This window comes from Apiospora phragmitis (assembly GCF_038363925.1).
Source record: "Apiospora phragmitis strain CBS 135458 chromosome Unknown utg000002l:1.0-5516284.0:1.0-5523493.0, whole genome shotgun sequence".
NCBI lineage: Eukaryota > Fungi > Ascomycota > Sordariomycetes > Amphisphaeriales > Apiosporaceae > Apiospora > Apiospora phragmitis.
This window is the reverse complement of record NW_027117400.1, coordinates 1,343,191-1,368,812: the sequence shown is the minus strand read 5'-3', so window position 1 is coordinate 1,368,812 and position 25,622 is coordinate 1,343,191. Positions and strand designations below refer to the sequence as shown.

General features: G+C 51.6%; 12 protein-coding genes across 12 annotated transcripts; 6 read left to right on the top strand and 6 right to left on the bottom strand.

Annotated features, from left to right (window-relative positions):
* Positions 1–626: 626 nt before the first annotated feature.
* On the top strand, positions 627–2,087 carry PG994_001251 (tyrosinase; the record flags this gene model as incomplete). The annotated part of the gene is made up of 6 exons (XM_066852660.1): positions 627–811; positions 877–972; positions 1,035–1,095; positions 1,165–1,240; positions 1,320–1,867; positions 1,935–2,087. Coding segments are annotated over 6 exons (1,119 nt in total), but the record flags the coding sequence as incomplete, so codon positions are not given.
* Positions 2,088–3,413: 1,326 nt separating this feature from the next.
* PG994_001250 (uncharacterized protein) lies at positions 3,414–4,167 on the top strand (the record flags this gene model as incomplete). Its single annotated transcript, XM_066852659.1, has 2 exons — positions 3,414–3,737; positions 3,823–4,167. The coding sequence occupies 2 exons, from the start codon at positions 3,414–3,416 to the stop codon at positions 4,165–4,167; spliced, it is 669 nt and encodes a 222-aa protein (XP_066720800.1).
* A 517-nt stretch (positions 4,168–4,684) lies between these two features.
* On the bottom strand, positions 4,685–8,600 carry PG994_001249 (uncharacterized protein; the record flags this gene model as incomplete). The annotated part of the gene is made up of 6 exons (XM_066852658.1): positions 4,685–4,729; positions 4,796–5,304; positions 5,361–6,519; positions 6,567–8,015; positions 8,036–8,333; positions 8,392–8,600. 6 exons carry the CDS (start codon positions 8,598–8,600, stop codon positions 4,685–4,687), a joined length of 3,669 nt encoding a protein of 1,222 aa, XP_066720799.1.
* A 327-nt stretch (positions 8,601–8,927) lies between these two features.
* On the top strand, positions 8,928–9,832 carry PG994_001248 (uncharacterized protein; the record flags this gene model as incomplete). Its single annotated transcript, XM_066852657.1, has 3 exons — positions 8,928–9,012; positions 9,216–9,628; positions 9,692–9,832. 3 exons carry the CDS (start codon positions 8,928–8,930, stop codon positions 9,830–9,832), a joined length of 639 nt encoding a protein of 212 aa, XP_066720798.1.
* Positions 9,833–10,072: 240 nt separating this feature from the next.
* On the bottom strand, positions 10,073–10,611 carry PG994_001247 (uncharacterized protein; the record flags this gene model as incomplete). The annotated part of the gene is made up of 4 exons (XM_066852656.1): positions 10,073–10,200; positions 10,270–10,332; positions 10,465–10,480; positions 10,552–10,611. The coding sequence occupies 4 exons, from the start codon at positions 10,609–10,611 to the stop codon at positions 10,073–10,075; spliced, it is 267 nt and encodes an 88-aa protein (XP_066720797.1).
* Positions 10,612–11,129: 518 nt separating this feature from the next.
* PG994_001246 (uncharacterized protein) lies at positions 11,130–11,791 on the top strand (the record flags this gene model as incomplete). Its single annotated transcript, XM_066852655.1, has 4 exons — positions 11,130–11,175; positions 11,465–11,577; positions 11,640–11,688; positions 11,742–11,791. The coding sequence occupies 4 exons, from the start codon at positions 11,130–11,132 to the stop codon at positions 11,789–11,791; spliced, it is 258 nt and encodes an 85-aa protein (XP_066720796.1).
* Positions 11,792–11,997: 206 nt separating this feature from the next.
* PG994_001245 (uncharacterized protein) lies at positions 11,998–12,852 on the bottom strand (the record flags this gene model as incomplete). Its single annotated transcript, XM_066852654.1, has 1 exon — positions 11,998–12,852. The coding sequence occupies one exon, from the start codon at positions 12,850–12,852 to the stop codon at positions 11,998–12,000; it is 855 nt and encodes a 284-aa protein (XP_066720795.1).
* Positions 12,853–13,283: 431 nt separating this feature from the next.
* PG994_001244 (40S ribosomal protein eS10) lies at positions 13,284–14,230 on the top strand. Its single transcript, XM_066852653.1, has 3 exons — positions 13,284–13,494; positions 13,634–14,028; positions 14,096–14,230. Exons 2-3 carry the CDS (start codon positions 13,712–13,714, stop codon positions 14,148–14,150), a joined length of 372 nt encoding a protein of 123 aa, XP_066720794.1. The 5' UTR covers positions 13,284–13,494; positions 13,634–13,711; the 3' UTR covers positions 14,151–14,230.
* Positions 14,231–16,593: 2,363 nt separating this feature from the next.
* On the top strand, positions 16,594–18,190 carry PG994_001243 (NADP-dependent mannitol dehydrogenase; the record flags this gene model as incomplete). Its single annotated transcript, XM_066852652.1, has 10 exons — positions 16,594–16,631; positions 16,753–16,834; positions 16,891–16,990; positions 17,043–17,118; positions 17,175–17,262; positions 17,313–17,488; positions 17,540–17,706; positions 17,758–17,895; positions 17,952–18,022; positions 18,077–18,190. The coding sequence occupies 10 exons, from the start codon at positions 16,594–16,596 to the stop codon at positions 18,188–18,190; spliced, it is 1,050 nt and encodes a 349-aa protein (XP_066720793.1).
* A 1,836-nt stretch (positions 18,191–20,026) lies between these two features.
* On the bottom strand, positions 20,027–20,742 carry PG994_001242 (beclin 1; the record flags this gene model as incomplete). Its single annotated transcript, XM_066852651.1, has 2 exons — positions 20,027–20,562; positions 20,646–20,742. The coding sequence occupies 2 exons, from the start codon at positions 20,740–20,742 to the stop codon at positions 20,027–20,029; spliced, it is 633 nt and encodes a 210-aa protein (XP_066720792.1).
* A 545-nt stretch (positions 20,743–21,287) lies between these two features.
* Positions 21,288–21,868, bottom strand: PG994_001241 (NAD(P)-binding protein; the record flags this gene model as incomplete). The annotated part of the gene is made up of 2 exons (XM_066852650.1): positions 21,288–21,626; positions 21,680–21,868. 2 exons carry the CDS (start codon positions 21,866–21,868, stop codon positions 21,288–21,290), a joined length of 528 nt encoding a protein of 175 aa, XP_066720791.1.
* A 2,205-nt stretch (positions 21,869–24,073) lies between these two features.
* On the bottom strand, positions 24,074–24,325 carry PG994_001240 (uncharacterized protein; the record flags this gene model as incomplete). The annotated part of the gene is made up of 1 exon (XM_066852649.1): positions 24,074–24,325. One exon carries the CDS (start codon positions 24,323–24,325, stop codon positions 24,074–24,076), a length of 252 nt encoding a protein of 83 aa, XP_066720790.1.
* Between the last annotated feature and the right edge of the window lie 1,297 nt (positions 24,326–25,622).

Genomic DNA, 25,622 nt, shown 5'->3' with positions numbered 1-25,622 from the left:
GCAAGAGACACACAGCATTGCCCATGGGACTTTTGCCTGGGCCACTCTCATTGAACGTGGGTGTGAAGGACCTTGCGTAAAAAGATGCAGAAACGAATTGAGGCCGATGCCAAGTGAACGGATCCTACAGTGAACGAATATATACGGCCTGCCGCGGCAAATGTCACCGTCGAGCTGCCATTGGCTGTGGCCCGCATGCCAACCGGTGACATCTCGAAGGTAACGACCCCCCCTCTAATCAATCTAGATTGATTGAGGGACTGCGCGTGCTGCCACAAGTCCGGGGTGCATATCCAATTCCACCCGGGACGTGGTCAGCGACGAGGTCGAATTCCGCATTTGGCGTATCCGACGCCAAGGCTGGAATATATAAAGCTTTTAGAGTGCATGCATCTGCCGAACCTGCCCCGACCCGGGACTTCGACAGTCGCCGCGCAAGAGCTTTTCCCTGGGTGCTCCGGGTTATGGGGATAGGAAGGGCTATATAAGGAAGTCCCTTGTCTCTGGCAATGGAGCCTCCGAGCCTGAAGGTGATGGGCAAGCTAGATTGCATTCTTCTCTCCTAGCCACGACACCTTGACCGCCCGCCATGAAGTCTCTCGGGAACATCGCGCTGCTCCCGGCAGCTCTGCTGCTGCTGGGCCAAGCCATCGCAGTACCTCTCCGCCATTCAAGAGGTCTCTCAAGCCGATGTTGATTCCGGCAAGCTCCTGGCCGATTACAGCAAGACCGCCTTCGAAAATGCCATGACTAGACTGGGCCAGAGTGACACGGGCTGCACCAAGGACAACGTGAAGGTCCGAAAAGAATGGTAAGTCCAGGGGCTCGCATCATCATATGCTCGACTGGACTCTCCCCCGTTGACCCGAGCTGCAGGAGAAAAATACCGGGCGAGGAACGCACTGCATACCGGAAGGCGGTCGAGTGTCTGATGCAGAAGCCAAGCGTCTTTCCGAATGTGGAGGGGGCCAAGTAAGTGCATTGGTGGTTGTCATCAACCCCTGAGGTCACCTAACTGATGTGATGTGATGTAGATCGGCATTTGACGACTTCGCTGTCCTGCATGTGGCCTTCACCCCATACGTCCACAACTCGGTCAGTTCCGTCGCCTATAAGGACTAAAGGGGTTCAGCATCCCGAGCACTACAGTTCTGACGGCCATAGGCTACCTTCTTGACTTTCCACCGATACTTCTTGAGAACCTACGAGCAGCGACTCGAAGATCAGTGCGGTTACACAGGTACGCATTGAATCACTCAAGTAACCTCCACTCGAACCGACAACATGGAGCACTAACATAAGTCTCACCCTCTCAACAGGAACGATCCCATACTGGGAGTGGGGGCTTGACTGCGACGACTTGGACAAGTCGCCGCTCTGGGACGGATCCGAGACCTCCTTGGGCGGCAACGGCGAGTTCATCGCCAACAAACCGAACCCGATGTCCTTCTTCGGCGTCAAGCCCGGCACCGGCGGCGGCTGCATCAAGAAGGGGCCCTTCGCCAACTACACGGTCAACCTGGGCCCCATCGGCGCGGCCAACCCCTTGGGCTACAACCCGCGCTGCATCAAGCGCGACCTGAACTCGGACATCTGCGCCAAGTGGGCCTCGCTCGGCAACACGACGCTGACGGTGCGCGACGGCACCGACGTCGAGATCTTCCAGGCCCTCTTGCAGGGCGACTTCCGCTACAAGCAGGCCAGCGGGCTCGGCATGGCGGTCCACGGCGGCGGGCACTTCACCATTGGTGGCGACCCCGGCGGCGACTTCTACTTCAGTCCGCTGGAGCCCGGATTTTACTTGCACCACGGGCAGATCGACCGGCTGTACTTTGTGTGGCAGAACTTGGATTGGGAGAAGAGACAGGTAAGTTGACGTGGTTTTGTCCCCTCAGTAATAGCGATACATCTGACTAACACATCTATCAAAATAGGGCATCGCCGGCACGGGAACCATGTTGAATATGCCAGCGAGCCGTAATGTGACGCTCGACGACACGCTCGACTTCTCGCCCATGAACCCCAAGCGAGCTGTGAGGGAGTTGATCGATACGATGAGTGGGCCTTTCTGCTACGTCTACGGGTAGCAAGGACTAATAGAATATCACTGCATATATGAGGCCCGAGAGCTCTGTCATGGTTACCATGGGCGGTGCTCATCCCGAGGTATCAGATGAGGCATGTGGTAGATATCTGGCCCTCGGCTTTATCTCATCTGTCTAGAACTAAAGCTGTATATACATATAGCACTAATCCAACTTCGTTGTGCCACCGGACATGACCAACCAGTCGCGAATTGTGATATTAGACTAAAGTTCGTTTTAACAAGGTTTATTTATATTACATTAATTCAATATGTGGTAATCGGGAAATGACCCTGGACATGAAAATCAGGAAAGATTTGGGAGTCCACGGTACAACACATCATACGATTGTGATGATTTACTCCTGTTTTTATAATGCCGAGGAATCTTTTGATGTTATAGGCGATGCAAATCTACAGCTCAGGTTATGAACCCCCTTTTCACATCTACTCACCAGGCACACCAGCCATCAGAACACATAACCACCACCTACAGAATGCCCATTTCCAGCAACAGCCCGTGGTGCGGCTTGTCTGCACAGCACCGAGACACCATCGTCGAGTTCGTGTCCACGCACTACCGTATCGTTAACACACATTTGATGCTCGGCTAGTACAAATTCCACAGGAGGATCGTCGAGGGATTCTTTCGTGACTGGTACCCCCGGACGAAGCAGGGCTGTTAGCACATAGAACGAGAACCATATGAGCTCCAGCTTCACTTCCGGTTCCGGCACCACCATATCCAGCAGCAGCTCCAGCGGCAAAAGCAAGAGCAGCACCATCAACAGACTTCGAGGAACATGCTTTACGACAGGATCTTTCTCCTGTTCCAATGGACCACACAAGGCTAACGACCCAGGACACCTGCAGAAGGTTGTAAATATCTTGAAGCGGCGCAATGAGTACTTATAAACATGTGTGCAGTGCAGAAATGGGCAACTCCCCTAGAAACCAGTCCAATGACAAATTCATAGTTGCGCAAAAGGACAAACAGTGGTTCTATTCTAATGCACAGAAGTTTACCTGATGAGCTCTTATGGTTTGTAAGCAATTTATTAACTAGGTACTTTACGATTGCGTACTCCTATTGTCCCTTCCAAAGCGAGCAGGTCAAACAGACGTGAAGTGATGGTGAATATCAATTTTACAATGAACGAAGCAGCCGCCCCAATTTTAATAACCTACCATGTAATGTGATGTGCCTTGCCTTGGAAACATTACACCTTTTCTCGCCGAACGTATCCTCTTCCACTTCCAGCCCCAAACTTCTTTCTCTCCCATTCCCACCCCTCAAACAAACCCGAGACATCGTCAGCTTTCTTCCGCAATGCCCTTAAGCTGGGCAGCCCACGACGCCTGGGCAGCACTGTCCGCTCACCAGAAGGAGGCAATAGATGACCTCGTTGCAAAGTACACCCACCTCGTTCCATTCACGTTCACGCGAGACGAGCTCCTCACCGATGTCTTCTCCTCTTGGGACAGCAGCCGCAAGCCCACGGTTCCCACCATCTACCACCAAGGACTTACCGGGCTCGACAGCCTTGCAGCAATGAAGCGTACATCTCCAGACTCCGAAGATAGCGAGAACGGACGACCCAACAAGGTCCAGCGTACAGCTAACGGCAGAGCCCCAAATTACCCGAGCGAGGATGTAAGTATCGTTCATTCCCTTGAGACCCACTTCCTTTCGAGTTATCATTATCCTTCACACGATCACTAATACAATACCTCTCCAGGACAAGGAACTAAGCTCTGCTTCAAGAGAATTGGCAGCCAGCGACCCAGAGGCATTGGCTCGTGAAATCGTTGTCACAGGACACTTCGTCGCCAAGCACTACGAGAAACAAAACTGCGTAGTCCTCGCCTTCTTGGTACAGAAGTATCTCTACAATGCGGGCAGGATTGAGGCGTGGTCGCCGGAGCAGGATGGAAAGCCTCAAGTATCCACTAGCGATATCCGAGCCCCTTTAGAGCCCCAGGAATACGTGGACTTGTGCGTAGAGAATCTAGAAGAGGTCAAACGCGCCGTCAAGAGAAAATTGCTCAGCGGAGATTGGGAACGTCACAACCGTGGCAGATGAATATCCTGGACCCTACCGGCCCCACCAATGGGGTGCCTTGCCTTGCGAGTTGAGTGGAAATACTGATTCAGGGAATCTTCCTGATTGCTCGATGCGACTCCCTTCTCAATGAAAAGGAAATGACTACATGTAGGTAGCTTACCTATGCATTTTGGTTTTCATGGCCATGGCCAATTGAAACAAACTACTCTGCCTTGTACTTGCCCTCTATGGAACCGTCAAGATATCTTGTGTCACCCGTTGACCTCAAAGCCCCGATCTGTATCATGAGCGTGAAGTTGATAAAAAAGTCAAAACTTACGGAAGACAGTATAGTTGGAACGCTGCCAACAGCTTTGCATACGACACGTGCACTATCATGAATCCGCGTCGCGTAAAATCAAATCATTTCTAGTTGTTGCTCTGGACGGAGCCTCGCTTTTTCTACAGTTTACTCCAATGGAATCGGAGCGCTACCTCTCCATCTGATGTGTGTATCGGACTAATAATGAAGAAATACTATTCACGTTCGCTTGGACTAAGGGGTCGCCTTGCTCATAGAGATGAGGCGCTTGACACCGACCTGGATAATTTGTTAGTGACCATGTATGGGCAAGGCGGAGTTAGAGAGGTTTAAGGGTTAACATACCATCCAATTACCACACTCCTCGGTTCTGTCAGTCTGGATGGAGACTTGAAGCTGTTGCGCCTCGGGATAGTTCTTCCCTTCCAAGAGCGTAGCGAGCTGGGTCAGCTGCTGGATGGTGTCGGGCTTGACGAGCTCCTCGTTGTTCAAGTGATCGAAGAGGATGTTGATGCGCTTCTGGGTGTCCTTGACTTGAGGCGCAAACGAAGCAGGCGCCTTGGCGGCTACACGCTGCATATCACGGCTGAGGATGTCAACCAGTGGTTGTGCGCTGGCAGGAATGTGCGACCTGTCACCCAGGGGATGCTTTGGCTTCGCTGGTGAAGCAGCGGCAGAGCGAGGCGGGGGAGGAGCGGGCGAGTTTCCGGCCGAAGGTCCTGTTCTCGGGGGTCCACCCATGGGAGGGCCACTCATAGGAGGGCCGGACATAGCGGAGGGCGGTCCTGATGAAGGCGGGCCCTGCTGTGCCATTGAGGGCTCATACGCTTGCTGTGGCGCATAAGGGCTGGGCGCTGGTGATCCCTGAGGTGCAGCAGCGTAAGGGTTGGCCGGGGAGGGGGCCTGATACCCTGAGGCGGAGCCATCTGAGGCGGCTGGTTCGTCTGCGCGCCAGGCGCCGGTGCGTACCGGTTCGAAGGAGGTCCAGCAGCAGGCGGAGCATTGTAAGGGGACGCAGTCCTGCCAACAACATTGGCCATTGGAGGAGGGTGCGGCATGGCCGAGCCACCGGCAGATGCCATCGGAGGCGGTGCGTATTGGTTGGCAGTTGTCGATCCCGGTCGCGGGGGAGGCGGCATCTGCCCGGCTTGTTGTCCTCCGCCAAGAGGTGACATCACCCGCGGATACGCGGGTCCTTTCGGAGGTGGAGGTGGCGTCGCGGTACCTCGAGTGTAAGGGCTCTGAGGTGGCGGAGGCGTAGGCATGCCTGCCTGACCGGCGTATGGCGAGTTGACTGCGGCAGTGTTTGGAGTTGGTTTCCTTGGGGGCGGCGGGCGAGCTACCATCGGGACGTCATTCCAGTTGCCAGCTTCCTTAAGCGGCGGCGGTCTCGTTGAAGAAGGAGGGGGTCCCGTAGTAGTCTTGGGAAGACCAAAGTTGCCTTGAGGGGCACCAAAGTTGCCTTGAGGGGGAGCATAGCCACTTATGGGCGGCGCGTACCCTCCTTGTTGAGGAGGTGGCGTGGGTTGGTAGCCTTGCTGAGGAGCATAGGGGTTGCTGGCAATAGAGGGTGGCGCGTAAAGGTTTGCCTGAGGAGTAGGGATAGTGGGCGCTCCATAAAGGCTTTGGTGAACCGCGGATTGCGCAGGCGCAGGCGGCATATAGGCCGGGACGGTAGGCCGAGATGTTCTGCCAGCAGGCACAGCGGCAGCGGGTTGGGCAGTCTTCTTCTGTGTTGCCTGCCGAATTCGGTTGCGAGCGACATCGGCAGCAGGGTAGGTTGTAGGCAGAAGCTCCAGGTATTTCTGTGCTACAGTCAACTGTCCATGAGCTGCAACGATGTCCGCATACTCGGTGTACTTGTCGTACAGAGCAGAAAGCTTCCAACCAGAGGGAAGAGCCGTCTCGGTATCTTGGAACTTGGCAACCTGGCGGAACACAGTGACCTTTTCGATGAACTGCTGAAGGGTGCGCGCGTGCACAGAGAAGGTGGTATCGCTACCCTCGGCCATGCCTGCCTTCTCAGCTTCCTCGAACTCCGAGATCCAAATACCTACAACCTTCTCAAGCTTGGAGCCCACCAAGTAGCACAAAGATGCGTCTTGGCGAGAGCCACTCTCAAGAATCCGGTCTCCAGCGCCTCGCACAGATCTGGGAACTCTGCAGGATCAGCAAACGTGCAAAGAGTGACCATGGTCTCCTTCCAGTCAGTAAGATCGGCATTGTACACAACGTCCCAAAGGTTCTTGACGATGACGGAGCTGAGCAAGCGTAGATAGTTGGGCATGCCGTCCTTCTGGGAGATATAGGCAGCCTGCACCTTGTCCATAAGCTCCTTGCCACCACAGTTGGCAATCATGAACGCATCAGCCATTCGCTTCTCATCCAAGCAAATCATGGTGGCCTTCTCGAACTGGCCCAACATCAAGGCTTTAGTGATCTCCTTCTCTACAGCCGAATCATTCTCGCCAAACAGGTGAAATGGGTTATCCGTCTTGGCGCCCTTGGTGGCCGACAGGCTAGCCAAGAAGTCATCACCCTCGCCCTCAGCATTATCGGAGAAGAAGGTTGACAGGCGGTTCTTCTTGTGACCTTTCTCAGCCTCAAGCTTCTCAGACTTTTCATCTTTATCCTCAGTAGAGTCCTCAGCAACACCGTTGGCTTCCTCGTCTCCCTTCGAGAAACCAAGATACTCGATAACCCGTTGTCGGGGGTTATCCGAAAGCAGGGTACTCATGACTTGCCATTCGGCCTTTTCTTCATCAGTGGTTGCTTGATCCTTGTGCGATTCGCAGATAGCACCGATGTCTCCAGCCTTCAGAGACTCCTCAAACTTCTCGGTAGCAGTTCCAATGTCCGAATCGACGGAGAACTGGGCGATTTCGATCTTGGAAGCACGAGGTTGACCGGGCTGGGTAGGCACAGGCTTGAAAGTGATGAGCTTTCCGCCAAACCCAAAAGTGACACCAACCGGTCTCTCTAACCATTTGGGTGCTTTGGCAAGTGTGAAAGCGGCCCCTTGTGGCTGGGTCTGGGCTTGAGTGAAGAAATCCTCCCCGTCCAAATTATTCTGGGTGTTGTTCTGCACAGCCGACGGGTTGGTGTTCTGGAAGGTCTGAACTGTAATCTTGCCATCGAAAGAGGCAGTGGCTGACAGGTTCGGGTTGTGGGGATGGAAGCGGACAGAGAACGTCCAGTTCGTCACCTCGGGGAACTCTCCGTATCGGGCTCCTGTATGGGGGCTCCAGATCACGGTTCTGTTGTCCTTGCCACAAGAGAGTAACAGATCATCGTCTTGTTGACACCATGACAGTGATAAAATACCTTGCTCATGACCCTGGAGTGTACGTTCCGGTGCATTCGAGTTGCGGAGGTTCCACAGAAGGATAACGGGAGCGAGGTCGTCGTAAGTGGCAGTCATAAGCTTGGTTGAGTTGTTCGGGTCCCAAGCAATAGCACTGACAGGCTTCCGGTTGTTGTTGAGGGTCAATGATGCCTTCTTCGTTTTCAAATCCCACACCGTGACAAATCCACCGGATCCACCAGTAGCCAGAATATGCGCGACCTTTCGATTCCATGCAACACATTCCAGATCGTGGGCGGCGGCAGTGCCGAGTCGGAATGCGTTCGAGGGTCGTTGATGTCGTAGATGAAGAGTTCCCCCTTGACTCCGGCGGTGGCCAAGATCTGAGGCCTCAATGGGTTAAATTGTAGAGACTTGATGGCACCGGTGTGCTTCGTGGTACGGGCAATGAGAGCATCTTCTTCTCCGTCGACAAGCTTCTCGGCATCCCAAAGGTCGAGCGAGCCGTTCTCGAGGGCGCCAGCGATAACACCTTGAGGGTAGTCTTCGGTGGGAGGGCCCCAAGCGATATCGTAGAACCTGGGACGTGAATGTTAGTCCAGACAAGTTGCTAACATTACCATTCGCAAATGTTTACCTTGAGTCGGCCGCAATGCTAGCAAGCGGCTGGAGCTCGAGGCCCTGTTCCTGGTTGTCAAGATCAAGATCCCACAGCTCGAGCTTGGTATCGCCCGAGAAGTCGGCGTCGACGGCTCCAGCTCGGGTTCCGGTTACAATTAAAGGTTTGCCTGCGCCAGGCGACCAGGCAAAGGCCGCAGTGCGCGAGATTTCCCGCAATCGCACCATCTCGACTCGTAGTTGTGGTTCGCGGGTGCGGTTGGCCCAAGCAACTTGAGTTCAGGGTGTGGCGGGGTTGTTGGTATTTAGATACGGCAGCTCCTCGTTGCCACGGGTTGCATTGGGCCTGTAGACCGGCTAGAAGGCGTGACGTGGGAGAGGGAAATCAGTGTAGAATTAAGGAAGTACTCTGTGGTCAAGAGAAGAATGGTGGTAATGATAATGCCAGCTGGTCATCCTCCCCTATGAGTTCACCTTGTCGACTAAGTGTCCTCGTCTCACGGCACGGACCATGCGATGTTCTCAGTGTACGGAAGGGGTGATTTTAGCTTCTCGATGCCTGTCACTTACAATTCAGGACTCGAAGAAGCTGGCCTACGAGACAAGACGGACAACGAGTCTCTACTTGGGGAAGAAACTGGTGATTGGAACGAAATTAAATCCGTATATATGAAAATAAATCCTTCATGAACAGTTTGGCATGCCCAATCTCTCAAGCTGCTTGGAAGCCTTCATGACTTGGAATCCCTAACCAATCCACCGTAGCTGTGACCTAAGGAAACCCCCACCGTCCGCCGTGTAAAACTGAAGGCCCCCCACTCGTCAGATGCTTGCAATTTGTAGAAGGCTGTCAAAAGCTCAAGCGCGCTGTGAATATAAAAGCTGCCTCAAGAACAACACATTTGCCCCTATTCGCACGCCAGCACCCATTTCAAAATGACAGATTCGGCACGCTGGAAGGCGACAGTCTATGTCGGCGGTTTGGCCGGCATGGTCGACCAGTCCAATCTGCACGACGCCTTCATCCCGTTTGGAGAAATCGCGGATATCTCATACCCAAGAATGATAAGCCGGACGCAACAGAGCCTCACCGTGGCTTTGCGTACATCGAGTATGAGGACGCCGACGATGCCAAGGAGGCCATGGACAACATGGATCAGTCGGAATTCTTCGGCAAGATATTAAAGGTGTCGGCCGCGAAGGCACCGAAGAGTGCAGAGGAGGGCCTGGGCAGCAAGACTGCCTTATGGCAGCAGGTATGCGCCTGTTTTTATTACGTTACTACTGATACCATACGATATATCTAACTAGTTTTATAGGAGAGCTGGCTTGCCGAGCATGCGGTGGATGAGGAAGACAGGACCGCCGCAGATGGTGCGAAGGGAGCTATAGATGATCGCCCAGAAGACCCCATGCAAGGCCTCGAGGGACTTGACGTTGCAGGACCGAAGCCGGAATAGAGGGAACCTTGACAAAAACTTTGGCAATTTGTTATTCTCGCATAGCGATGGCGTTTGACGAGGGAATGAAATTGAGTGTGTTAACCTGGACGACAGGCAAAATGATATCTATCCCGTTCTTGATTCTTCTTTCCGCGACTAGCTTCTTCTTCCCGCCTGAGCTATATGTACAATGCCCCTATCTTCGCTTTGCGACAAACGAAAGACGTAAAACCAGATGTTCGTTTAAACACTGCGCGCTTAGTGGTGCTCCTCGTGCTCGGCCTCAGCTGCGCGGTTTTGGCGGGCGAGACGCAGGTTCTTGTCGACGGTGAACTTGCGGAAGCTGGAGTAGCCGGCGGCGAAGACGGCGAACCCGACGACGACACCTGATTCAATCATGAGTATTTACTGTAAATCAAATTGATGCTGTGTTGGGGATCGTGAGATGGGCGTACCGAGAGGAATCAGCTCAGCCGGAATCTTCCTAAGCTTGCGGAGACGCTGAGAGACAGTGTGGCCTGCGGTCGGAGTCAATTGGTCATGCTTCTTTCCAAGGTTGCTAGTTCACTTCGGATTCAAAATAGTATCGTATGATCGATGAAGAATCGGATTGACCGTGTTTCCGCAATTGTCTGGGGATGAGAACGTACCGGCCTGATCTTCGGCCTGAATTTTGCGATGTGTTGGTTAGCGATTGCTACGTCATGAAGGCATCGGCTCTTCGGGATTCTGCTTACGGGAGGAGCACGCATCATGCGTCTCGTGGGCATCATTCGAAGAGCGCGAGTAGGATACATCGTGGGCGATGGTATAGAGGGGAGATGGAGTCTTGTCGGTTGAGATCGTTGGGTCTTGCTTGATAGGAAGCTGTTTCGGATTGCGAACTGGAAGTGGTTCTTTTTCGCAGCAGTCTGGAGAAATGGCACCACCCATTCCCAATTGCTCGGCTACTAAAGTTACCACCGCCCACCACATGCCCGCAGCCCAGCGAGCCAGCTGCAAAGGAGCTTCCACCAGAGCGAGCGCCACCGTCCACGGGGAGGAAAGAGGCCCGTGCTGCAAGTGCCTAAGCCTATTGGAATGCAGCCCAGTGCCAATTCCATCGTCGGGAACGGGCGGCCTGAGGCAGAAATTTCGGCCAATCGTTCGATCCCTCCATAGCAATTTCTGGGGAGTGAGAGAGCTAACCTACACTTCCGACCGAGAGAGCAAGCCGTCGAATGCACTACCTCATCACCACCCTCTTGACCAATCTCTCTGCCATTGAGCCCCCCCGACCACTTCAGCATATCCGAATCGCCCAGAAACCGCCAAAATGTCCGACGACGAGCGCGAAACCAAGCCCTTCAAGTTCGTCACTGGTGAGTCCCCCCGACAGTGCCGCGGCTAAAGCCCTCACAATTGATTGTCTCTGCTAACTCGGTCCGCAGCTGGTAAGAATCTCCCACCCTCCACTCCACCACCATCATCCGACCGACCAACCCGATGTTACGGTCACCCCTCGCCTCAATGCACGTCTGTGGAACGATATAGACTTGCGATACGAAAGACGACTTCGACATGGCGAGAGCGTATGACTAGGAAATAATGACCGGCCGACCCGCGACAACAACATGAACGATTTTGGCAGTTTCTGATACAATGATTTAGGTGTCGACGCCCGTTTCCCCAACGTCAACCAGACCAAGCACTGCTGGCAAAACTACGTGGACTATCACAAGTGCATCAATGCTAAGGGCGAGGACTTCAAGCCCTGCCGCCAGGTACGACTTCTATCAATGCACTGATATAGATCAACGAAAGACCGGTTCTAACGAAATATCAGTTCTTCCTTGCCTACCGATCTCTGTGCCCCAGCGGCTGGTACCAGCGATGTAAGATACAGACGTCACATGTTAGGTCCTTCGGCAGTACTAACACATCACAGGGGACGAGCAGCGCGAGTCTGGTAACTTCCCTGCTAAGCTGGACGTTTAGATCGACAATTCTCACGAGAAGCAATGGCTGGTCAAGAATTAGATTGTAGCAGTGGGGGTATCAATGTAGTAGTATTAGACGTCTCTGGTCAAACCAAATGCACATGAACATTTCGTTGCGTCACCAATCCCAAGCCTGACGCCTCATGTGGGCCTCTTAATTTCAAATCGTGCAATCATCACTTCTGGAAGGTGGCATTCTGTATATCATGCCTCATCCTCACTCGAGCTCATGAACTCGTCATCCTCCTCAAAACCGGCAAAGGCCCGATGAACAGGCTTCTTGCCCATATCTGCTGTCTCGGGTGGCGTCGTAGACTTTGAGCCACTAGAGGAGGCTTCGGCCACTTCCTCCTCTGAGGACTGTTCAGAGGAATCCTCCATATCACCGTCTTCCGTCGACGTGGATCCATGTGATGTTGCGAGAAGATTGTCTTGGTAGGTGCCCTTCTTCATGGCCGCGAGAACAGCCTCCCGTGTCCTCTCCGCAGCCTCTTCTTTGTCCTCAACCCATTTGCCATCAAGCCTGCCCTTGTTGCTGTGCTTGATCTCGTACTCTTTATCCTCGGCGGCGTCGACAATCTTTTGCCACCTCTCCATCCGCTTCTCCCTCTCCTTTTGCTCCATCTCGGGCTTGATGGCCAGGTACTCCGCCAGCGCCTTGGCCTCGTTGACCGTCCGCAGCCGGCGGCCGTCGAGGTTCCTGCTCGAGTCGTTCTCCCGCCCCGTCTTCTTCCGCTTGGACGACATGCGGCCGCCGGCCGCTCGCAGCTGCGACCCGAAACCTCCCTTGCCACCGCATAGCGGCGCGGACAGCCGTAGCGTCAAGAAGTCCTCATCTTGTGGGAGCAGGGACGCGAGCTTGACGTCGCCGTAGGATAGTTGTTTGTTTGATTGGGTGGTGACGATGAGGCGCCGGCAGGCGTCGACTGTGAGGCGTTCGTCGATCTGCTCATACAGGTCGGCAACGGTTTCGTCGCGCGGTATGCGCAGAGACAGTGTCTTGGATCCGAGACCGGGAATCGTCGACACGAGAACGTTGAGGTGAGAAGTTGAGGCCATCTTGAAGAATATCGGGTTGACGATGGCGGAGATAAATGTCGAATTGTTCCTTGTTGTCAAGTCGATGAAAGACCTCAGGTGGTTTCTCGCGTTGGTTGGATTAAGGGCCTGTCAACTGTTTCACGACAGAACGGGTCGACTCGGGCCACGTCTTGAAATGGAGCGGATCGATATTTTCTTTAAGTATCTCCGAAATGTATTTTCCTGAAAAACAAAATGTTCTTCGTCTTGAAGGGCTTACTTGGAGCGTACCAGACTCACCATTAACCTTGATGGAGATAAGATTGCTTGCAGTGGTAAGTGGCTGGGCATTTCCAGTGGCGCATGGTGACTAACCGAAGTATGGCTTGACTGATCCATCAGCCACAACTTATTGGCCACAGATTTGACCCCATCCGAGCAAGCCACCGCAGCTGGTCTGAGCTTTTCGATAAGCACAAGTTTGAGCCCCAAATACATTTTGGTTCTCCCACACGCAAGTTCCCTAATTTGTGAAAAACAGCCGTGACTTTTCCAGTCGACAACATCACGACCCCGACACCCACACCACCAAAGATTCATCTTGAACACCAGACAATACCGCCAAGATGCTCATCCCCAAGGAGGACCGCAAGAAGATCCACGAGTACCTCTTCCGTGAGGGTAAGCGCCATCCCCAAATTCCGAATATCGCAAAAAATCGCCATCCTGCCCAAAACCTCGAAATCATGAATTCATGATCCCGCGATAGCTTGGATTTCTCTAGATGCAGTTGGACTGACATGGGTCATTTTTTGAACAGGTGTCGCCGTTGCCCCCCAAGAAGTTCGAGATCCAAAATGAGGAGATCGGCACCCGCAACCTCTTCGTGATCAAGGCCATGCAGTCGCTGACCTCGCGCGGCTACGTCAAGACCCAGTTCTCATGGCAATACTACTACTACACCCTCCTGCCTGAGGGTCTCGACTACCTTCGCGAGTGGCTGCACCTGCCCGCCGAGATCGTCCCCGCCACCCACATCAAGCAGCAGCGATCCCACGCTCCTCCCCGAGGCATGATGGGCGAGGGTGAGCGCGAGCGCCGACCTTTCGGCCGTGGCCGTGGTGGTGACCGTGGTGACCGTGAGGGTGGCTACCGCCGCCGTGACGCTGGTGAGGGCAAGGAGGGTGGAGCTCCTGGTGAATTCAACCCTCAATTGTAAGGACAACCCGCCATTGGACTTGAGGATGCACGAGGAAGGCAATCGCTAACATCTAACTTTTAGCCGTGGTGGTTTCGGCCGTGGCCGTGGCCGTGGTGGCGAGGCTCCCCCCTCGTAAGAACTCGTCCTACCAACATCTTCATCATGAAAGTTCCATCGACGCATTTGACCGCATGAACGACGACGACATGGTGTACTCTAGGGTTATAGGAGGATGCTGCATGGTCGCGCTTCTCTTTGCGTTTCAGAAGCTCGTGGGGAAAAATATCTCGGTTGCACCGGTGGAGTTATTGAGGAACCATGAACGCCTTCGGTTAAAAAGGTCTACGATCAGGGTCATGATTTTGCCGCATAAAGAATCAGCTTTGTCAATGAAGCATTTGTGAACATCTTGATCGCCTGCCATAATGTCGTGATCGCCGATCAGCAATAGCTGCTGAGACAGCGGTTCTGTGGTACCTGGGTTCATTGCAGTCATGTAGAACCTCATCGGAATGAAATGCGATTAATGCAAACTTCATCGTCCCGGAAGGTCCAATTGCTTCGCATGTCCTTGAGCCAGACACTTTTGAAGTCCACGATTGTCACCTAATCTAAGCTATGTCTTGTCGAGTTTGGAGGTCTACGTTGCAATGATTACTTACCTATTCTGCTAACTCTCTGTTCAGCAGTCTGTTATAGGTAAGTTCAACGCAGCACTGACTGACTTATCGATATGCTTACTGCAAGCTGCTCAGCACTCTCATCTATTACAACCCATGTCCCATGGTATAGCAGCACTGTGGGGTAGGAAATCCACAATGTCCCAGTAACGATTGCTTAATCATCAAGATGAACGTGTATACTGCAAGTTCAAATGCCTATCTATACCTAGGTAGGTAGACACATGGATACACATGCGGCGCGATATGAGGCGATGAGAATGAGAATGTGGTATGACCTGGTGCGATTCACCCCGCAGATGTATAGTCACCGCCCACCAACACCTACACTGAGACAGCTATACTCGACCATCATCTCTTAACTCTTTCAGGGGAGTAAAGAGCTTTCTTCCCGAGCCATCTAATCTAATACGGTTTTAATTTGAATGGTCAATCAGGTTATCAATGCCTAATTGGGCCAACGCAGAGAGCCAATGATACATTATGCGGTTTTAATCTATGGAGGGATACGCTCAGCCAAGGCTGGCTTCGAAGCCCATCAACATCCCACACATCCCGCATCAGCATCCGTTGCATCCCGCTGCTCTCAACAAACCTGCAGGCACTCCAGACCCAATCCACACCAAGTGGTCATATTTCGGACGCTGATACGACGTGGGAGGGTTCTTAGGTGCATACCATGCCCATGGAGCCCCAATTGAGGGGTTTGGCTCTGATATACGACCAGGTAATTGCAGCATGTATATCAATTGACAGCCTGATGAGCAGTATCCCGTCGTTCCATCTTACTAAAGATGTTGACAGTCTTGGTTTTGGGAATATGCATCAATTGGCATGTCCCACTACCGCGCGTGATCGCGAGGGATATATCGAAGTATGCATGGGTCGTGATTGGTGATTGCAGCCAAAACCTTCGATGTTAAGCTTGCTGAGATGGATACTAAGTGCACTTCTTTCTCTACAGAGAGAGCCCCTCCCCACTGAATCCCAGCCTGGCTTTCTCTCTCTGAACACACCACGGGATTCCCGAAGCATCTATGGAAAACCCTCCAGATAGTTGCTATTTTGGTAGATTTCATTCCACTTTTACAAGGACTGGGCCATTAACCTTTCTTCACGATACACACTAGCCTGGGTTAGAAAACGCAGTATGACGCGTGCTGGCCGAGAAATCAGAGCCAGACACTTTTAGCTGGAGGTGGGGTTGGATTTTCCTCTTGGCCTGGTTGGACTCTGCCCAGGGTCCCACAGCGGGGGATTTGGAAGGACTGCCCCTCTTTCCCGCACGCCTCGAATGAACGCATTTCTCCTTTGTCACACGCAGTTGGCCCACGCTTATGCTCTTCCCTAGGCTTGGGTGCAACTATTGGCGAATGGCTGCATTCCGGCTCGCGTACTGCTGGGCGATGACATGACAAGGCCCCCTGCCAGCCTGCCTTGCCTTACTTAAGTTACCCTGGACATGTAGCGTTCAAGTCGGCGCTAGAGTGCCCAGCCTGCGCAGGGTAGGGTAGGCAAATACATGTCAATTACCCCCTCCTCAGAACGCCAGACGAAAGGTGCCGAGTGCGGGATGCTGCTGTAAAAGGTTTGTAGCTCCCTTGGCTTGGGCCTGGAGACCAGAAGGAGCTCGAGGTCTGAAGCCCTCGCTATAAATTAGCATTTTTTCCTTTCTCCGATATCACTCAGCCCATTCCTCCTTTTTGGATAAATACCTACTTGATAACCAACTCTTGCTTGACCTTCTATTATACATTCCTCATCAGATAGACCGATCTTGTTCATCTGCGTCGTGCTGCTCCTCCATTGACCCCTTTCTTGTTGATCTTTAACTTGATCTTCGTCGAACTTCTTCTTCTTTGGATACCCCGCTCCTGTTGCTCACATTAATCCTTGAAGATGGCTCCTGAACTCCCCAAGACCATGAAGGCTCTCAGGTATGTTCTCAGCGACTATCGTGCTCGTCTTTTGGTGTTCTTATCCTTGAGCAATTGGTTTCTGCGTCCACCACGCCACCAGTATATGCTTCTGATGTGTTAACCTTGTCGTCTCGGATAGATATGAGAAGCCAGAAGACTGGAGCATCGTCCAGGTGCCCCTGCCCACCTCCCGAGCTGGTGATGTCCTCATCAAGGTCAAGGTAAGTCGTGCTCACGTCTTGGTCTGCTCCGTGCGACGTAATAACATGTTCCTCAGGCCTGCGGTGTCTGCGGTACCGATCTTCACATCCACGAAGGCGAGTTTATCGCCACGTTCCCTCTCATCCCTGGTCACGAGACCATTGGTGAGGTTGTCGGTAAGATAAGAATCCGTCCAGTGTGAAAGCGCCCGACTAAGAATGATTCTAGCCGTGGCCGACGACGTCACATCCTTCCAGATTGGCGACCGTGTCGCTGCTGACAACTCGGAGCTCTGCGGTCACTGGTGAGTACATAGATTCCAGGCGCCACGTTATGAAAACCGACTAACCCTTTGCGAAGCTTCTACTGCCGCCGAGGCGACGCTCTTCTCTGCGAGGACTTCAAGGCTCACGGTGTGGTGGGTCTGGACGGCGGTTTCGCTGAATACGTTAGTTGTCCCTGCTCACTCCTTTTCGACCGAAGACTAACACGTCCTAGTGCTCCTACACACAAGGAAAGCTCTTCAAGATTAACAACCTTTCCGATGTTGATGCCACTCTGATTGAGCCGGCGTCATGCGCCATGCACGGTCTGGAGAAGATTGCCCCTAAGGCTGGCTCTCACGCCCTTCTGATCGGAGCTGGTCCTACCGGTCTCATGATGGCCCAGTTCCTGTAAGTCTCTTGATGCGCACCGGCCCCCAGTGTATACTGACCCCTGTTCAGGAAGAACTCTGGTGTCTCTCAATTGACCATCGCCGCCCCCGAGGGCGCCAAGATGGAGCTGGCCAGGAGCCTGGAGGCTGCCGACAAGTACGTGCCTCTGTCCCGAAAGGACGCCACTCCCCAATGGGAGCAGCTTAAGACGGACAACCCCTATGGATTCGATATCGGTAAGTTTGGGTCATCTCGTACGTGAAGCGCCAAACTGACATATTCCGTAGTCGTCGAGGCATCGGGTAGCGCCAAGGTCCTTGAGGACTCGATCAACTACGTCCGCCGCGGTGGAAAGCTTGTGTGCTACGGTGTCTACCCTGACTCCGCCCGTGTCACCTGGCCTCCTTCCAAGATCTTCGGTGATGGTAAGTTGCTGAAAGTCCCGTGGTCCTAGAAGATTGAAGCCGCTGACGATTTCTAGAAATCACCATCATTGGATCTTTCTCCGAGACCTTCATGTTCCCCGCAACCGTTGACTACCTTGACAGTGGCGTAAGTTCTAGCCTCCTTGACATTGTAACGTGTGCTTACTAACCTCTTCTATAGAAGGTCAAGACTGCCGGCATTGTCAACAAGACCTTCAAGCTGGAGCAGTGGGGTGAGGCTCTCGAGAGCATCCGCAACAAGTCTGCTATCAAGGCTGCCATCGTCTTCGATTAGATATGCCTTTTTCTAGATGGGCAAAGCTGGTCTGGCCGGTTACGGCACTGCATCTCATACCACATGTAGGCATAAAGGTAGAAAAGAATGGGAGGCAGCGATGAGACTGCCAGAGTCTTCTCACCTTACCTACTTATTTATTTAACTAGTACCATCAATCTACCCCACATGTGCCCTCAAGGTGCTTGGAGCTCGGAGTTCCGTTCTGTACAGGGGTTAGCCCCTTGACCAGCAAACCATTATTGTGGAACCAATGGGGACTACGAGCCCGTCATGGCTATTGATCTCTTTACCTAGTATCCAAAAAAGTCACTCCGCCTAACTCCGCCCATAGTGACATTGAGACTGTTGACCACTTTGTGCGCTCCGGATCCGGGGACCTGGTTCACATCGGCCAGGTCATCGCGCCCGGCAATCTCCTTCCGAAATTACTCCAGCTTCTGTTGGAGCTGGTTGGCCACTTGCCGATATTCGTGTTTGATACCCCAAAGCTGAAGTTTACTGTATTCTTATTTTGGCGAAATTGAGTAATTTCACACATAATCAAGTCTCTTGTACCGTCAAGATTCATGGCAGCTAGATACTAAAATGTTACGTGGTCGCATTTGAGCGACGTGCTCTTATTCCAGGACGGTGGCCTCCAATGAGAGGAGGAGCTTGGCCCCTGAGGGCTCTCGTCGCGTACCCGCTCTCGCTTATCAGCAGCCCGCGGGTTCCAGTCTCGGGGGATGGCTGGCAGTTCGAGGCATACCTTCGTACGCACGTCCTGACGCATCTACATAAGAACTTGTATCAAAGGCGGACTACAGATTTCGCAGACCACGTGGCTTGTACATCACCTGTCTGGTTTGCATGCTGCCCCTATTTGGCGTCTGCCTTATGGCTCAGTTGCCCCTATTCGGCGTGATTTGGTGGCCGAGAGCAAATGTTTAGGGACAGCAAAGATTGCGTGTTTTTTCCAGATAGGAAATGCTGGGCTATTAAATTGTGGCTTGCCACGGTGGACCTTGAAACAAAAGCTTCGCTGCCATGAGAGACTACCAGCTATTGTAAGAACAGCCACTGTAGTTAAAGATCTACCCCCTTGAAAGAAAATTTGTGTGTCCGTGAAATTCTCTGATGTCTTGTCGAGTAGCTATATGAGCAGTCTGGAGCTGGACCAAATCCTGGATGACCGCCGTGAACTGGTTGGCTTGGCCCTGGGCCAAATCCTGGGATCGGGTTGCTTGAGTCTGGGCCAGGGCGGCCTGGGTGTTGGTCAATTGCTGTATTGTCGAGACACCTAAGTCGATGGTGTTGCCTCGGATAGTGACTGGAACCAGATTGGTGCTTTTCGGGCCTTCTCGGGCCTTAGATCTGTTGAATTGGCTTGGAGATCCATGGGAAGACGTTTGGGACCGGTTCCAGATTTCGACCAGTATCTTCTAGATGATGTATCCTATTGCTCATTAAACGCAATAACGGCCAGAAAACCCAGTTGCTACACTTGAAGCGTTTACTCAATGTTTATTTATTAATGATACGGTTATTATTCGAGTATTATACGAGCGTTAGCAACATATCAGGTTGTATAGCTTTGAGGGCTAATTAATGAGATTGCCTCTGCTAGGCTCATAAATGCTACGGGGCTATATATATAACACACTGCATAAGCTGCACAGCTAGGTTGTGGCGATGGTTATGTAATAGATGAGTATAAGCTCATGGAAGCAGCTATCGACTCTAACCGATTTATCACCAGCAATCTTGGTTTTGTTGTCTACTTAATTTTCTTCTTAAAGCACGGCATGGACCTTTGGTGACGTCCCCAACCCTTTTTTCTCATTCCGCTGGGCTCTAGCTCTGCCTGTATAAGCCATGCTCATCCATATATGATGTCATGTGCTTTCTCAAGTCCTCCATAAGCCCGTCAAGCTGCCCTTCGAAGCTTCCCGAGGTATACTCCAAAAGGCTCTTCGCTGCGCTAGGCTGACCGGCCCCGAACCGTACCTCGACGAACGAGGCGTAATGCAGGCGGATCTTCCGCTCCACAGCCCTGTCGGTGCGCTGAGCTGCAGTTCTGTTTAGAACCGGGAGGCTTTCGAAGTAATCCGTATCTTTGGTTTCCGTCCAGAGGTATGATGCGGGCTCAGCCGAGATTGTGCACTGCCTTTCTCGGAGATAATTGTCGTACGGCACCAGAACCCCATTGAAGCCGTACTGGCAGCCGGCCGGGTCCAGGACCCACGACTCGGGACTCCCCGTTGCATTGTAGAGTCCAACTTTAAGGACCGAATGGGGGCAAACGCTAGAGTCCGGGCCCGGGACCAGTTGTGTGCGTATGGCTGGCTTCTTGATGTGCAGATCAAAGGTCTCGATCGAGGACGTAAAGCCTGTGTTTTCATCGAGTTAGTTGTCGTAAAGTGTTGCTAGGACTTTGATCTGCAGCTTATCTAGTGACCTGCTGGACAATAACTTCTTGGCAAGACGACCGAATATCGCCAGTGCTGTCGTACATTGATTGTTGGCCAATGCAGCTTCCCTGTGCCGATGACGTCTTGATCGACCGCCATGATGGATGTTTGGTAGAGGACAGTGGTTATTTGGGTGAGCGCCGAAAAAGATGAAAAGACTTCAAAAGCAGATGAAAATTCAAGTATCGACTGACATGTTCACAAAAATGAAACTGTATATGCAGGAGGGCTTCTGTCCCCGTCCATCTCCACCGTGTGTTACCTGACAACACCTTCATCCACTTATACACTGCGGCCATCCAATTCAGAGTCTTGGCTCTAGAAAAGGGGAAGGAGGAAGTAGGGCAAGCCAGGGTCGTTATACATCTTTTTTTTTCATAGATTCATCGAGCCTCATCTGGACTTGTATAATAATAGTAGTGAAATATGTTATTTTCTATAATTTGTCTGTCTAGAGTACATTCTTCGTTGGTGGCCGTTCCGAGTAACTGGATGAAGAATTACGCTGGCATCAACCTAGTCATTATTACGAACAATAGCAGACTTAATAACACTATCCCAGTCATTGCGACGGAAATGTAATTTGAGCTCGCATGTAATTAGTAACTGTATCTTAAAATTGACCTTCCCAGATGCTTTGAATTTTACTTGAGAATAACACCACCGTTGGAACTCACATTAGACCCCGTAGCATCCGTGTTCTTGACAAGGTAGATATACGCCTCGGCCACCTCCTCGGGCGAGGCCGGCTTCTCGGCGACCTGGCCGGACGCGAAGATGATGCTGGAGTTGGGACCCGCCTTCAAGAACCGGGGCGCCAGCTTGCCGATGAGCAGCGGCACGAAGAGCGGCAGGCGCGCGAGCTCGTTGACCGAGCCCATGTCGATCTCGGAGATGGGTTTGGGGACGCCGCGCCCGGCGGTGTTGATGACGTGGTCGAGCGGCTGCTGCTGCTGCTGGATACCGTCTCGGGTGGTGGTGACCTCGGTGAACAATTTCTCCAGCGCGGTCTCCGGTCGGCGTTGGCGAGGTCGACGACGTGACCCGACGCCTGTGCATGGCCGCCGCCGCCGCTCAGCCTCGAGACGGCGTCTTGGACCTTGTCGGCGCTCGAGGACGCAATGGCCACCTTGGCGCCGCTGGCCAGCGCGAGTTTCGCTACGGCAAAACCCATGCCGGAGGAACCGCCGATAATCAGTATGTACTGTCCTTCGAGCGGTGCCATCGTGTTGTAGGTTTTTCTGCTTGAAAAAGCGTGGGTTGGACTGTATGGAGAGGCCGGATGTGTTTCTCGCTACAATGGCAACACTGGTCGACCTTAAAAAGTAATTAAATTATGAAGATATGAATTTGGGATCAGTGGGTGACTTAGAACGGGATAAAGGGACAAGAGTTGGATTCGGAAGAACTGGCTTCTATCCTAATACTCGGAGTTAATACTGGGCGGAAACACGGCATACTTAAGTCCGGCTGTTCATCATAAGGGGGTTAACCCCAGCCAGTCACTGACCGCCAAGCCAGAAAAGGGGGATCATACATGCCATAGATGGCTAAAGTGGATACCAGACAACTTAACAGATGGTTTGTTAGCACTTGGACACGAGGGAAATCAATCATGGCGGGGAGGGGGAATGTAATATAGGGGAGTGTAAACTTGAACCAGGCGTGATCACAGCATATCAGGTTTCATACACATGTTTGGATGTGATGTATACATGTGTAAGTCGAGTGAGTAGTCTGTGGTCAGAAATGGTTGATAGTCAATTCCCGAGTCACCATAGATCCGTCCGGCTTGAACCCCGTCGGCAAACTTCTCCCGCTGCTAATGTTAGTTATATTGAAGGAGAGTTCGGCTACAGAGCTCGGATCATAGTATCATAGTGAAGCGTCAATGCTTTGGATCGAATATCACCTCGCACTGTGAGTCTCCGGCAGCACGGTAATAGGCTTGCGTGACAAGCTGAGTAACCATGAAGAATCGTGGGCTCGTAACATTTAGCACAGCCTGTCACCTCTATACCAAACACTGTACCTTGCACAGTATTATATCAGATTACCATTGTTGGCTAACCTACCTGTCCGTAATCACGGATACATATGGAAAGGATCTTCAGGTGTGTTGGTGCTCCTGCTGTGCGCCTCACTTCGGAGTAACTCCCGACCAAGCAGGGCATTGATCTAGATTAACCTTCGATTCGGAAGCACCCCGCAAAAGAGCTGAAATTTATTTGAATGGTTTTCTTTTCCACCACATAGTTTTGATTTGCTGCTCATAATTACTTGTTTCCATCTCGCTCCGATGCCCGACCCCTAGACGAGATAACGTACAGCTTCGACCTGCTCATCGAGAGCAAAGGAAAACCATCAAACATTACAAGGCGCAAATAATGACCAGTCCAGAATAGATGGGACTATTTGAACTATACAAAGGATAAGAAAGTAAGGAAAATATATATGACGCCGATATATGATTAGTTGATTACTACCGGAAACTCGTTTACCAGTTTATTAGAGTTCTGCTGGAAGATGCGAGTCGTACCGTGGTGAGTCTCAGCCAAAGAAATTCGCCGGAGTCCGGACGCCGAGCCCCGACATTTTCGGGTCCGCATGTCGAGTTCCGGATCACCCCAATCCCCTCACTCGCGCTGGTGTTGCCGGCAGTTTCATGCATCTGAATATAGATGCTATGCCAACAAGCAATTTCATGGACTTGTTGACGAAGTAGGGAAGATTCTGCATGGTGGATGCAACAGAATCAGGCGTGCAGTTCATGACGAGCTTACATTAGGATTTCTAGTTGTGTAATAAGTAATGTGTCTCCTACTTTCTCCTATGGATACGTGAAATAACACGTGAGATGATACGCGGGATAATACGTGGGATAATACGTGGGATGATACGTGGATAGTACGTGAGATAATCAACTTACTAACCTGTTATACTGTCGGGCTTATGATTATCCCAGTAGACTTAGTAATACATCGGTATTTTACGTGGCCAGGTTTCGGATAATCCAGTAGCAAATAGAGTGGCAATGTTTATGCCACTGTAAGGACGGCGTTAATGCTAGTCTAGTAAACGTTAACGATTAACATTCGGATATTCCTAGCTAATCCTCCAGGAAGGCTAAGTAACAAGGATGATGCAAGTAATACACCACAGTTACTCCTTCTGGTCCAATTTGCCAGAGTGATTTTGGCCCGGACGCCTTGTAGTCAGCGGGTATGCCAAGAACTAGTACTGTCAGTGGGTAAAGTAACGCACCCATGACATTCTCCCAGTGCGCCATGAACTCTTGAGCCCTCGGCACGATCAGGATCGGCAGGATTAACTCGACTGGAAAGACAAGCGCTTTGTATGCAAAGGCTGCGTGGTCCCTGACAGAACACCAAAGAGTGTCGCGGGAGCGTGGATGCTGAATGGGTGCCTACTACCCTTCTGAGGCGCTTGATGTTCCTGGCGGCAGCGGCGGTATCAAGGCGTTCATGCTGACCTCGTACGGTTCCGGGGAGAAGAGAGGAGGGAGCGGGGTGGCATCGTGATTGGGGTCACGCCGTGAGCCCCCAACGGAGGCTGGAGCGCTGCCAGAGGCCCAGTACGAGTCATATCGCAAAGCGGTGGGGAACCGGCGGCATGGTGCCGAACAGGCCTTCCAGTTGGCTATGATGACCAATACGGCCATCAAAGCGAAGGATCAGTCGGCTTGGACCGAAGCAGGTAGGTCGTACAAGGAATTCTTCCCTGACCCTACGGCCAGGGCGATAGGTGGAAGCTCACTCCTAAGCGAGGGCTCCGCGGGTTTCTCCGTGGCCGAGCTGTCGGAAATGTCCGCGCGTTTCATCTGATAGTCTTCCATATTAAGCTTCCAATACTTCTTGTCTTCCAGTACGGCCCAACCCGAGCGACTAGCTGGAACTCTAATATGACTTCCCAACTTGATATGCTTGTCATTATGTACCGAGAGAGACGAGGATTGATAAATGAGAATATGTTCGATTCCTATCGGCGGCATTGAGTTCTCGTATTGACTCGTTTTGCCGTGTCCTGGGTAGCTGGGCTTGTCTCAGCTCCCCCTTTATCCGCCGTGTGGAACGAAGGCCTGGATTGCCGAGAATCGAGATTGATGTAAGATAATGTATGTGGTATATTTATTAGCCCTCTGACGATTTGGGATGCGAGTACTTTTTCACGAAACGCGTTGGACGCACCATCGCTTCCTGGGGATTTGGGAGGATTTGGGACGACTTGGAAGGGCGGAATTCCAGCTGCAAATGTTGGTATCGCACGATCGACAGGCGCGAGCCAATGAGAGGGGATCTTCGGGTTTTGGGGAGGAATAAAAGAGAGAAAGGGATAGGCTACTGCTGTTGGATGGGATGTATCAGTCAGTATATTAAATTTTCAACGAATATATCCCGGATTTGTTAACAAGTATAGATCCTATATTCTTCTACATGTGCGCGAACTCCAGTAATACCCACGATGACTTATTATATTCCATCATCACTCACTATATATCGTCTTCGAGGGGACGAGCGTTGTGATAGCAGCACTAGAATCGGATCCGAGTCTACGACCAGCTCGCCCCCTGCCCGAAGGCTCCCTGGAAGTACTCCATATTGAGATAGCGCAGTGACCTCCGTGCACCCGTTTATATAACTCGACTATTTTTCTATAAACGGACTACGATAATAATTATAAGCATTTTAAAAAAGGTTAAAATCGTTACTTAAATCGTTATAATAAATGTTTAATTAATATAAATAATAAAGTATATATTAAGTTTATTAAATATTTTATTATAAAAATAAACTTTATATATATTCGTGTGGATTTTTAATATAAAAGGCCGTTATAAACGATTATTTTATTTATTAATATTTTTTTAATTACTTTATTTAATAAAGTTATTATAAAATACTCTTTTTCTTTCTTTTAAAAGCGTTAATCGCTATTATATAATCTTAATTAAAAGTAAG

Coding starts and splice junctions, on each gene's coding strand:
- PG994_001244 (XM_066852653.1), top strand. CDS start 13,712: ATGCAGTCGCTGACCTCGCGCGGCTACGTCAAGACCCAGTTCTCATGG. Junction 14,029..14,095: donor GGTGAATTCAACCCTCAATT/GTAAGGACAACC, acceptor TCTAACTTTTAG/CCGTGGTGGTTTCGGCCGTG.